Source organism: Rhamphochromis sp. 'chilingali', assembly GCF_963969265.1.
Source record: "Rhamphochromis sp. 'chilingali' genome assembly, chromosome: 8".
NCBI lineage: Eukaryota > Metazoa > Chordata > Actinopteri > Cichliformes > Cichlidae > Rhamphochromis > Rhamphochromis sp. 'chilingali'.
The window spans coordinates 3,553,060-3,566,378 of record NC_137935.1 but is presented as its reverse complement, the minus strand read 5'-3'; the positions used below and the strand labels follow the sequence as shown (position 1 = coordinate 3,566,378).

Genomic DNA, 13,319 nt, shown 5'->3' with positions numbered 1-13,319 from the left:
TATCAAAGTGTCTGAACTGTAACGTTCCAACTTCCCCTTTAGTGTGTTTGTTGGGCAGCTTAGATAATGTCACTACAGAAAAGAATATAGTCCATATGGTTTTTACTGCCCTATGCATAGCCAAGAAAACAGTCCTCATGAACTGGAAAAATAAAAATAATCTTAATTCTAACCAATATAGAAATTATCTATTAGATTACATTAGTCTTGATACAGCCTCTGCCACCACATCAGATCAATTGCTCTGGGCTCCTTTGATTAGCTCCATCACCTAGTGGGGGTGGGGGGGTCATAGTTTGGTCCCGCCTTCGCTGTTGTGATTGGTGTGGGGGTAGGGACAGGCTTAGAGCGTCGGGGGGTTCCCCAGGAGCATCTTTCTTGGGGGGGCTCAACCCGGGGTAGCGGTCATGGCCTATTAGGGGCTCTGTTGGCTCTTAGGTGACTGTTTCCTCGTGGCTGCGTGCAGCGGGGCTAGGGGAGGGTCTGTGCTGACGGACGTGGGTTACTGACCTGGTAGCCTGGCTGCCCCTGGGTGGGTCCGGGACGGGCGTGAGGTTCTGGGGGCGCTCTGTCTCTGGGCTGGGGCCCTGGCTGGGCCTCGGGGGCTTGGGTCCTGGTTGGTATGTTGCTGGGGTTGTGGGCGGGTGGGTGTATGGGGGCCCGGCCCTGGCGCAGGGTGCCGCCAGTGCATCAAGCCACCTGGGGGGCTCTTCAACTGGTGGGGGAGGTTGTTACACCTTGCAGGAGCTCTCCTCTGTACAGGAACTCAATCTGCAGTAGGGGGAGCTCCATCTCCAGCTGCCTCCCTCTTCCCGCTCCACCACAATCACCCACACATGCAGGGCCTTGGGGTAAAGGTGTGTCACCAGGGTGCAGGGGAGGCATCCCCCCCTCTGTCCCCTTCTGGCTTCTTGTGCCTCAATTTTATCTCACAACTTAGACATTCACATTACTCACACTCTGCGAATGATTCGCTTCCTTATAAACCATTGAATCAGATACCGAAGCAGTTAGGTTCTAAATGAAGCTTCGGACGTCACTGATCACGTGACTATGGCCAAACGAATCAAGCTTCGACACAGTGCTTCTGAAGCAGTGTGTTGATTTTTTTGACACACGCACCGGAGCTTCAGCTTCAAGCGGACCATCACTAGTAAATGGCCTGTATTTGTATAGCGCTTTACTAGTCCCTAAGGACCCCAAAGCGCTTTACACCACCAGTCATCCACACATTCACACACCGGTGATGGCAGCTACATTGTAGCCACAGCCACCCTGGGGCGCACTGACAGAGGCGAGGCTGCCGGACACTGGCGCCACCGGGCCCTCTGACTACCACCAGTAGGCAACGGGTGAAGTGACACAACGACTGAGACTGTCGGAGCTGGGGCCCGAACCGGCAACCTTCTGATTACAAGACAAACTGCCAACTCTTGAGCCATGATCGCCCAATTATTGTCAATTTGCTGTTAAATCCTAGCATTTTCTGAATTTTATTGACTCTCAGATTTACATTTAGTATTGTAACCAACAGAGCGGTTTAAATAATGCAACATTTATCTTTTCACTGACCTCCTTTTTGTCTGTGCGATGTTCCAGATAAGCTGATATCAGAACGGTCTTTGTCCCTTTAACTGCTGCAAGAAATGCGTATGGTCTCTGAGTGTATGGTCCCTGGGAACCTCATTGGTGGAAAAAAAAAAGGTTATTACAAATTGTTTAATAATAATATCATAACTTTGGCACATAGGGATGTTTGGTCTAGATGCTGCACATCCAAAGTCATCATATCAACAGCTTTATTAGGAGCATTGTCAATGGCAGCTGCAAAGCTGTAGACTTAAAATTGAACATAGGCCTTTCTCCATAGAGATCTCTGGTTGTCACGGCCAGGCGGATCAGCTGCACGCTGATCAGCTCTCTCACTCTCTCTCGCCAGGGCAGAACTCATTGTGGGTTCACACCCTCGACAGATGAGACACCTGGGTCTCATTAAGACGATCAGCATTTAAACCAGGAGGCGACTGCTGTTCATCGCTGGATCGTTGTCTACCACGCGTTAGTGAAGTCAAGCTACAGCAAGTCTAGTTAATAGTATTTTCCTTTGTGCGTTGTACTTAACCCTGTCTCCCTGTCTACAGAGCTTCCTGGATTTTCCCCTGTGTGATTCCCGTGTGGCAGTGTCGGAGTGTGAGCCTGTGATTGTGTGTGTGGATGATCTGAAGAACGCGTGCTTTCCCCCTGGACTTCCCTGGAGACCCCTTCTTAACTCACTCAGCTGTATATAGCACCCCCCGCACCTTCTTGTATATACACCTGGTGAATTGTAAATAAATCCTTCTTGTGAGCATCAGAACCGGAGTCCTGCGCTTGAGTCCTCCTCCAAACCGTAACACTGGTAGACCCCCACCAACTCCAACTTAAATTACAAATTTTAGGTTACAGTAAAGGTCAAAACTAACTAAAATAACTTCCAGTATCTTTTACTATAACTATATAACTTTTGGCAGTCATATTTTAATGCATGTATAGTCATATATATTTCATAGCAGTTCTGTATTTTCACCGAGGTAATCTTTATTTATTTTAGTTTTGTATCACCATGCATTGCATTGTATTTTTATGCAAATGAATAGATTTCAAATAGATTTATTGAAATTGAGCTAATAATTATGACACAATTTTTTAAAGTGTCATAATTAGTCTTTTGATGCTTCTTCTTCATTTATGTGCAGAAAACTTTCAGTTTATATCTCCTGAGCAACGGCCACCACAGTTGAGGTTTCCTCACTGACGTAACTCTTTTAATAGTTTGTGGTGATTGGCCTGATCAGCCAATCTACTAAAACACACCAATGATTGGACTGAACTACATCCAAAACACTGATAATAGGAATCTAAAGAATGATCAGTAATACGAGTGGGACCAATTACATTTTGTACCAAAAATCAAATATATCAAACAAAACATGAATTATAGTGAGATTTGAAACAAGAACAAATAAGTAAAAACATTATAATAATTGATAGCAATATCTAACAAGTAAAAAAAAACATTGTTTTATATTTTAAAAAAGAAAACCATTCTAAAAAGACACTTAAAATTTAAAATGTCACAATAGAGGGTTAAATAAAAATCAAAACAACAGAATTGCTGTAGAAAGATGAAATGATGATTTAGTGAGTGAGCAGGAAGAGGAAAGATTTCTTAAGAACATACAAGACAAGGCAAGACAAATATCTTAAAATAATGTAAAAATATAAAATGCAATGTAAAATCTTTTACATTGAGAAGTATTCAATAACAGTAAGCTTACCAGCATGTTCTGGACTACTGTTGTGAGTCATATTTAGCTCATCTAGAATTGTTGGGACTGTTCCATTGTACTTCCAAAGCATCCAATGGTAGAATAGTCCTGTGCTACAGAGGTAAAAAATGACAGGGTAATGAAGACATCCAGAATAGCAGCAGCTACCACAGTGTTGTTTTAAGTACTTTAATGTTATATAGTACTTTATACTGTCTGTCTGCAGGGTCTGCTTTTGAAACCTGTTTTTCTACAAAAACATTTTTCCCCATTGTTAAAGTGCATTAAAAAGTTCAAGGCTAAATAACTATAACTGCTAAGGTAGGATCGTTTTGTTAATGGAGATCTATTTATACAACTTTTTGTCCCACGTCCAAAATGATTGAACACTCAAAAAATGAAATTGAAAGTCCAACTTGTACTTTTTACAAAATATTTTCATGTTTCTATGGTGAACGTAAGTAAATCATGTAGTATCTGTATGAAATTCAACAACTTAATTTGTTCTTGTTGAGATGACATGATACAATCTAGTAAGAGTGGTTAGTTGCCTGCACTCATGAAATTCACCAGACCACACAAGATTTTAAACCACAGGAAAATCACCAGAGTTATAAGAGGCACACATCTATACACACACCGTGTGTATGCTATTGCTATTTATTGTGGTTTAACTGTCAAGGACAAAAACATACAGAAAATTCTGCAAGCTTTCCTACTTTTGTGAAGTCTGCATCAACAGCTTGGTGGTGCAGTAATTAGTACTGTTACCTCACAGCAAGAAGATCAAATCCACAGTCTGGCTAGCTTGCTGTAGGCCTTCTGGTTTCCCACAGTTAAAAATTATGCAGTTGTTAGAGCTAGGTTAATTGCTCATTGCTAAGAAGTAGGAGGCACATATACAAACTGTCGTAATTCCTACACCCTTCACCTGATTTGGATTTAAATACCCTCAAATAAAAGCTGACAGTCTGCAGTTAAAGCATATCTTGTTCGTTTCATTTGGAATCCATTGTGGTTGTGTATGGAGCCAAAAATGTTAGAATTGTGTCAATGTCCCAATATTTATGTCTCTGTGTTAGCCCTGTGATAGACTGGCGACCCCTTACCATGGTATAGGCCACAACAACCCTGATAAAGATAAGAGGATGGATGGAGTGGAAGTTGTTGTAACTCCATTGAAATTTTATGTTAACCAGAATCTAGACTTTGTTGAACATTATGTAATATGAAGACAACATGTGGTATTTAAGTGTTGGGGTGAAGGTTATTGAATAATATTGGAATACAGTGAATTAAAGAAAATTGTGAAGGACTGAAATATTTCAAGAGCTCAACTTACTCCATCTAAAAATGTTTCAATCATGTTTTATCAACACAAAATGCACAGATTTATTGAATATGAATAAATTGTGTTGATTTAACTCAGTTATTTAAGATGCTGCCAAAGCAAAACATTTGTGTGCAACTAATGTCCACTATTGAATTAAGCAAATCCAACATGTTCTTTTGTTTAGTGAAGGATGTCCACAACTTGTGTGTTTATATAGACAAGCCAAGCTCTAGCCTCTCTGAGAATCTGAAGTGTATAAATTCAAATGTGTCTCTCCATCGTAATGGAAGCATTAGCATTTGTAAACCTAAAACTGTAAGAGTGGCTCCAGTAGATTCTAGGGTTTCTGCACAGAGCTGTCTGTCTGTGCAGTATTAGGAACAACTACAGATACTGCACAGGACCTTCAAACTCTCAGGCCTCTGGTAGATAACATGAGTGGGGGTGAGAAGGAGATTTTTTGTCATAACACTTGTCATGGTCCTGGGTCGGTGACCCAGCGCTTTAAGTTTATTATTATCATTTTCTAGTTTATTATGATGATTATTATTGTTTGAGTTCTCTTCTGTCTGCCTCTGAGTCTGCGTCTGTATCTCTGTCTGTCTATGGTGTCACCCCGTCTGTTTGTGAATCTGTCTGTTTAGTTCAGCGTCTTGTCTGGTTCCCTGTGTCTGAGTTTCCTGTTTTATTGTGAAGGTCTGTGTCTTATGTGAGTGTGCTCAGTTTACTACTCCCTTGTCTCGTCAGTTCTGATTTCTCCCAGCTGTGCTCTCCTTCTGTGTCTCTTTCCCCTCGTTACTTTCCATTGTATTTAAACCCTGTGTTTCTCTGAGTCAGTGTTGTGTCGTCCCTCATGCTGTGTGGACCTCCCTGTGAGTTTTAGTGTGTTGTTTCCCAGTTTAGATTAGTTTGTATGTTTTTTCCCTGCCAGCAAATAAAGCTGTGATTTTGAGTTCAGCCCCTGAGTCTGTGAGTCCTGCATTTTGGGTCCAACTCCTGCCTGCCGCGCAGCGATTCATGACAACACTTTTACGCAAGGAAACCAGTCAAATCACAAACAGATAAAAGTACTTTAAACTTCACAGGGTTTTAATGTGTTTTGTGTGCTACTACACATTAAGGTGGCACTGCTTTTTCAATTGTTATCAGTTTTTAAATGGATGAATATAGATCTGATTACAACCAAACACTGCTGCAACTCCTGCTGACTCCTGTAATTTCACTCACCTGTAGGTGTAATATATTAGATAGATGACGGTAATGACATAAATGATCCACATAAACTGTTTGATCTTTGGCTTGTGGCCCATCGCAGAGATATTATTTGCTTTAGCTTAGATGCTTCTTTTCAGTCTGGAGTCTGGTGAAACCTGAACAAGCAAAAGACAATGAATGATTTTTTATCTTTTATCAACTTCTGCTTTAACTCATACAGGAAGGTGCTGCACACAGAGCAAACGAAGACAAATAACAGCATTTCTAGAAAAAATGTTGAAGGAATAAGCATTTAAGGCATTTAACACACACATTGACTATACAAATAAATCCAAAATAAATGAGAAACACACACTGAGATGCAGACTGATTAAACACAGGGAACACAGAGAGACAACAGAGAGCAGACTAAAATAAACAGGCCATGAAAGGGAACAAAACTCAATGAAGGGCCATGGCTATCAATATAATATAAAAATAACTCCATAAAGAAAGAACAAGACCAAAAAATTCAAATCACATACAAATGTCACATGAACATTTTGTACCTTATAAAGATGAAAGCACAATGCATGACAGGAAAAGCAAGAATGACAAGTAAAATCTGATGTAACTCATTGATGGAATTTCTTGCCTTCTTAATGGGGTTCGGACCATCACAGTTGTGTTGTGCAGAAGTTAGGTTGGTACACAGCTGAAAGCCCTATTTTATAATGTTAGCATTAATATTATGGTTAGAACCAATCAGCTAAAAAGTGCACGCAAACCAGTAAACGAATTAAAACGAATAATTACTGTTGAGAAACTATGATTCAAAAATTACAATTAAAATCCTCAACAACAAAAACAACAACTGGTGAAAAATATAAACAATATGTAAACAACTTAACAACCTATCTCTCCAGGCTAGTATCAATCCGATACCGATGCTGACTTGTTATCGATACAATCGATATTTGGATTGATCCTTCCACCACTAAACGGCAGTCCATCATTACTAGGGCTGGGTATCGTCACTGATTTCTAGAATCGATTCAATTCCGATTCACAAGGTCCCGAATCGATTCGATCCACGATTCGATTTAATTCGATTCAATTCGATTCGATTTAAATCTGGGAAATTTTGACAGTCAGAAATATAATTCAGATCAGTACATTTACATATTTTTGTATCAATAAAAAGGAAGCTGACACACGCAAGACTTTATCAAAGGTGTGAGCATCACAGCAGATGCCTTTGTGTCAAAGTAGCTGTAGCGACAGCGCTGTAAGCAACAGTAGACTTGTGCGTAACAAGCAAGCGAATAATGAAGAAAGGGAAACTGTTCTTGAAGTAGAGAGAGAGAGAGAGAGAGAGAGAGAGAGAGAGAGAGAGAGAGAGAGAGAGAGCTGCGCATCGCGATGGAAGCAAAACAGTAAAAGTCAGAGTGAATTCATGACGATGTTTATGTGAAGCGTAGTTTGGATCTTCTTTTGCTGCTGGTTCGGTCAACATTGTTTGGAGAGACATCAAACTAACAGCTTTAGAATCGGCGCATAAAGGGCGTGAACACAAAGCGCCGACCCGCCGACAGATCAGAATCAGCGAGCTGTCGGCTTTCAGCCCCGACTGTGAGAAAGGCGACATCTAACTGATTCTGATCTGCGGGTCGCGCTGTGTATTTAAGTCTATGTGCAGAATCCCTGTACCTGCTCTCATTTACTGTCTTAACTGTTTGGTGGTTCTTGAAATTTTGTGAGATGTCACCAGAGATTCTGGCATTTCGGGCAAAATAAATTTATATTAAAAAATCGATTCAGGATTTTAATGAATCGATTTTACGTTATCCAAGCCAGAATCGATTTTAATCGATGAATCGATTATAAAAACCCACCCCTAATCATTACTTTAAGAACTGAAGGTCAGGCAGTCAAGAAAAATTGCTAAAACTTTGAATGTGTCCACAAGTGAAGTCTCAAAAACCATGAAGCTCAACAGTGAAACTGGCTCACATGAGGACTGCGCCAGGAGAGGAATATGTCATGACAAGCATCACTGTGAAGTTGCAATTTTAATCAGATGGTTATTACCTCAATTATTCTAAAGAGTATACTGAAAGCTACATGAAAATATGAGCACTAATAATAATGATATCCATTAATCAAAGAATGAACATGTTACTTACATTTGTAATGCAATTATTTTTTGTACTTATTTAGAACCAGAAGAAAAAAATCTTCTTGTTCTGCTGGTGAAGCATAGATATGTCAAAAGTAAAACTGCAAAAGCATCTGACATTCAGAGCCGCATAAGATTTCCAAAGAGCAGTGGAGAAGCAAAATGGCAGTATGTCGCTCTGACAAACATTTATAACGTATGTCAGAGGCACTGGGCTACGCCCACTTTCACAGCAACCCGGACTCTCAGAGGCAGTTACTCGGTCAACAGTTTCAGCTTTATTGTTAGGACACACATTTTTCATTAGAAGGATGAATGTGATTTATAGATTAGCAGAACTCAATAAATTTGGCCTCAAGAGACATTTTGTCTGATCTGCGCAGAAATGTCACTGAAACCTTGAAATTAACAGAACTGGCATTTCCACACCCTCTAGCAGATCATTACATGAAGGAACCTTTTAAAAAAACAAGCGCGTCCATGCTCACAGGTGTACACACGGGTGATCACACCCACAAACTACACCCCTTTTGGCTCCTACCTCAAAGCACACTGTGTTCTGTTGATCTTACGTGCTGCACAATAATGTTTAATATTTAGTATTTACTGTCATATTCCCATTTTGTCTCACAGCAAAATGCCACAGATGCCACAAGCAATGAGGGAGCGTGCAATTGGCATGCTGACAGCAGGAATGTCAACCAGATCTGTCACCCGTGCATTGAATGTTCATTTCTCAACCATAAGCCGTCTCCACAGGCGTTTCAGAGAATATGGCAGCACATCCAACCGGCCTCACAACTGCAGACCTCGTGTAATCACACCAGCCCAGGACCTCCACATCCAGCAGGTTCACCTCCAAGATCGTCTGAAACCAGCCACCCAGACAGCTGCTGGAACAATTGGTTTGCACAACCAAACAATTTCTGCACAAACTGTCAGAAACCGTCTCAGGGACGCTCAACTGCATGCCCGTCGTCCTCATCGGGGTCTTGACCTGACTCCAGCTCGTCGCCGTAACAGACTTGTGTGGGCAAATGCTCACATTCGATGGCGTCTGGCACGTTGGAGAGGTGTGCGCTTCACGGATGAATCATGGTTCACATTGTTCAGGGCAGATGGCAGCTGAGAATGTCCCAGTTCTTGCATGGCCAGCATACTCACCGGACATGTCACCCATTGAGCATGTTCGGGATGTGCTTGACCGGCGTATACGACAGCGTGTACCAGTTCCCACGAATATCCAACAACCTCGCACAGCCATTGAAGTGGAGTGGACCAACATTCCACAGGCCACAATTGACAATCTGATAGACTCCATGCGACGATGTGTTGCACTGCATGAGGCAAATGGTGGTCACACCAGATACTGACCGGTTCTGGGTCCCCAGACCCCCAATAGCGCAAAAAACTGCACATTCCAGGGTGGCCTTTTGTTGTGGGCAGTCTGAGGTACACCTGTGCACTACTCATGATGTCAGATCAGCATCCTGATGTGGCACACCTGTGAGGTGGGATGGATTATCTCAATATAGCAGATGTGCCCACTACCACACATTTGGACTGATTTGTGACCACTGTTTGGGAGGGATGGTTATATTGTGTATCTGGAATGAATTTTAGGTCTCTACGTCCATCCCATGGGGAATGGGAGCAGTAACAAAGGTGTTGCGTTTATATTTTTGTTGAGTGTATATTATATTGATATAACAACAAATTATCATAGTAGAATAGAAGTCTGGAATCTGAACATAATCCAATCTGTTAGTGAGGATGTCTACATCAGTGTTCTTGATGTTGTGGAACGAGATGAGATGGGTTGGCTTGGTAAAAAAGCAGCAGAGAGTGAGGTTAAATGAAAGGAGTAAATGGTCAGTTATGGGGATTTCAGCAACGGAAAGATTTGAATATGAATGTTGAAATCTCTCAACATTTGGGGAGAGAGATGAAAGGTGGGTTAGTAAGTTAGCAAAATCTCTGAAGAAGACTGAGTTAAGCTGGGGGGGGGGGGGGGGTTACAGTAGCTATGATGGTGTCAGTCAGCTCACATGCAAGGCACTCTAGGGAACTAAAGGTATCAATATTGAGTGGCAGGACTCTCAAGTGCTGTTGAAAAATGTTTGTGAGACCATCCCTTCGATCTGAGCAGCGAAGTTCCAAAAAGTAAATAAACCTAAAAGAAGTAGATTTATCCAGTTAATATAAGTCATCAGGTTGTTGCCAAGTTTCAGTTAAACAGAAAAAGTCAATGTAACAGTCAGATAAGAGGCTTTGGATGAGAGGTCCCTTATTTGTCAGTGAACAGATGTTTAAAAGGCCAAAGTTGAGTGGAGTATTTTCTTTTTTGCCAATTGCGGTGGGCGGCCTGGTCAGGTGGACTAGAGACCGGTGGTTGACAACATGATAAGGGTTCCTGCGAGGGAGGAGAGTAGCAGACCAAAACGATTTCATTCCACTGGAGTTGTGGAAAATCCTGCGGGACCCACGATAGATGTATCTCCGGCGAGGCTGGAAAGTGATGTCTGGGGTGGATGGGAGCGACAGCTAGCTGCGAAGGTGCAGGAGCTCAGCGCTTGTATAGCGGAGAAATCCAGGCGTGAGCTTTAGGAGAATCCAAAATAGTGCAGACCAGCTCAAGAACATATTGGCCCACATCTTAGAAGATGTGGAGGAAAAAGAGCCGAGGTGGCCGGAGCAACAAACAGTAGACTAAAGTTAGCTCAAACAGTTAAGCTAGTACAGCTCACTGGGAAGTAGATGTCAGAGCATTTAGCTGAATTAGCAGATGTTGAAGGCAAACGTTATAAATGAATCCCTGGAAGAGATTGATCTGGTCCTGAAGTGTCAAATCTGGAATCCAAGTAACACCACTAGACCAAAACATGTCTATAAACAGGTATACACATATTGCGTGTATTCTCGGAATTTCCGGGAATACACGCTTCTTTTGCGGTGGCGGAACACCAAAGTAATTGCATACGGAGCTTGCTTCTTCGACATATTTAAAAGTTCTGAACAAATGTCAGTTCTTCTACAGAACATCTTATGTACGCAAATGCGCGTTCCAACTTCTTATCTGGTGCGCATCTTTTATTTTGACAGCGAATGCGCACCTGCGGACCACTTATGTGCAGCCCTGTCTATAAATCATGGACAAGGCTGCTCTCTACTGTGCTGAGACCAAACTAGCACTAGAATTACTGAGCCTTTTTTTCCCTGGTGCAATTCACCATGGTAGTTTCTATGTGCAATATTTTTCATATGCAATATTAGTTCTTGTCAATCCTTGTCACTACATTGCATGCCTGTCCATAAACATATATACACAGAGTTGTACATATATTTATATAGCCACACCTTACATAATATGCATAAAGATGGCGAAAGATGTACCCTTAATTTGCATAATTATGATTGAGGAACTGACCTCCCAGCCCAATGTCCCTTCAGTGGGCTGGTTTCAGTCATTATGCAACTGTACTGTTTATAAGATTTGGGGAAACCTGCAGTCGGCTGAGACTGAAGAAGTCACCTGGATGAGTGACGAAACATTTCCCCCACAAAACGCTACGTCCAGATGAACACAATCAACTTTTGGAGGCAAATATAAATGGTCAATTTTAAAATCCTATGCGCAAGTTTTGCAAACAACAAAGTTATTTGCAGCCATTTACCTTTTACCTTGATTTTTTAAATAACCATTTCAAACTATTTACAGAACAATCAGCTGTTCTGCATTCAACAAGATGCCACACAAATTATTTGTGCCTCTCCAAAAAAATAATTTCTGTCCACTATAAAGAAGAACATCACAGCCTGATACCTGCAGGTCTGACAGCAGCAGGTGTATCACTCCTGTTTCTACCTGGAGACAGCAGTCGCCTCATTGTTCTGACACACAACACAAAACTATCCACAACACTACAACACATTGACTACACACGCCAAACACGCTAAACGTCACAAATCTGTCACATCTCAAAATTCGCTCTCTCTCTTTTTCTGCTGTCTCTCTCTCTCTCTCTCTCTCTCTCTCTCTCTCTCTCTCTCTCTCTCTCTCTCTCTGTCACTCCTAAAACTTCCCCTGTTTTTTGGGGGGGTTTTGGTCATAAGCAGAGAGTGCTTGCTAGCGCTGTCCTTAGACAGTAAACGTGACGAAACTATTGAGGAATAACACGCGTATATATTGTTTATCACGACTCTGGTTTTACGTGGCCTATCAACACAATTTAAAAACTGGTATATATCACCTTGTTGCTTTGTCATCTTAAAGTGGTCATGTGATTGGCTTACCACAACTACTTTATTCTTCCTCAGTCAAACAGCAGCACTCATGCGATTGTTTTGCCCCCTTAGCTCCAGGTGTTGTGCTAGACAGTGATCGTGATTACTGTCTGCGGGAGCGCGCGCAGCTGCTTAAGTAAATGTTTAACTACAGCCACCTTGAAGGCCTGTGGTACATAGCCGATTATTAGAGATAAGTTGATCATATTTAAGATTGAAGAATTAATTAATGGCAGGACTTCTTTGAGCAGTTTTGTGGGAATGGGGTCTAAAAGACATGTACTGTTCTCTCTATGTGTTAAACTCCCTGAGTGTGAACATAGATAAACAGCCAGCCAAACTCCTTTTCAAGAGCCAGGAAAGTGAGCGTACTTGCTCCTTTAATGACTCCAAACATAGCAATCATCTTGCACTGACATCATTGAACTGGAGTGAAACTAGAAAAACACATAATACAAAACTCTTAATCGATTGTCATATAATCAGCAGGTAAATATATTCAGGCACTTACACAGGAGACTATGAAATAAGTATACTGTAGATATGCAAACTGATATTACTACAAAGAAAAACAAGCAGGAAGTGGGTGAGCGTACACTTCTATTATTAGCTCAGAAGCTACACCCTATAACTGCACTTCAAAGAAGGTACAAAATAATATCTCAAAACACCCTATTATTAATTGCTTAATATACAAAGAACTGACAAAACTTACGACTATTGCTTTCTGAAGGACTCCTTTGAAGGATTGCTTTGAATTTCACATGAATGACTACAAAGGTGTGGCCTTGCTTTTCACATTGTTCTCTGCATTTCCTGCTTCTTGCCTATGCACATGTCAAAATAAAAGCCTTCCTGTCTGTGGAGCAGGGAAATTATTTTACTGCTATTGTTAAATAATTATCATCATTACCATTGCATTAATAATATAATCTGCAGTATGATTATTGCTCTAACAATGTAACAGATAGCTTTAAGATGGCCTTAAGATGTTTATGCATACAGTTATTATATTAACTTT

The 13,319-nt window shown here is 41.3% G+C and overlaps 1 protein-coding gene across 2 annotated transcripts in view; it reads right to left on the bottom strand.

Moving 5' to 3' along the window:
* LOC308400733 (uncharacterized protein) overlaps window positions 1-13,115 on the bottom strand; it is a 30,906-nt gene extending 17,791 nt beyond the window's left edge. For both annotated transcript variants that reach the window (XM_080888651.1, XM_080888652.1), the window contains exons 1-4: window positions 13,014-13,115; window positions 5,869-6,011; window positions 3,318-3,421; window positions 1,573-1,682 (exon numbers count right to left, since the gene is read on the bottom strand). In XM_080888651.1, the coding sequence (XP_080744777.1) occupies window positions 1,573-1,682; window positions 3,318-3,421; window positions 5,869-5,951 (297 nt within the window). In that variant the 5' untranslated portion in view covers window positions 5,952-6,011; window positions 13,014-13,115. The remainder of the gene's footprint in view (window positions 1-1,572; window positions 1,683-3,317; window positions 3,422-5,868; window positions 6,012-13,013) is intronic.
* Window positions 13,116-13,319: the final 204 nt, after the last annotated feature.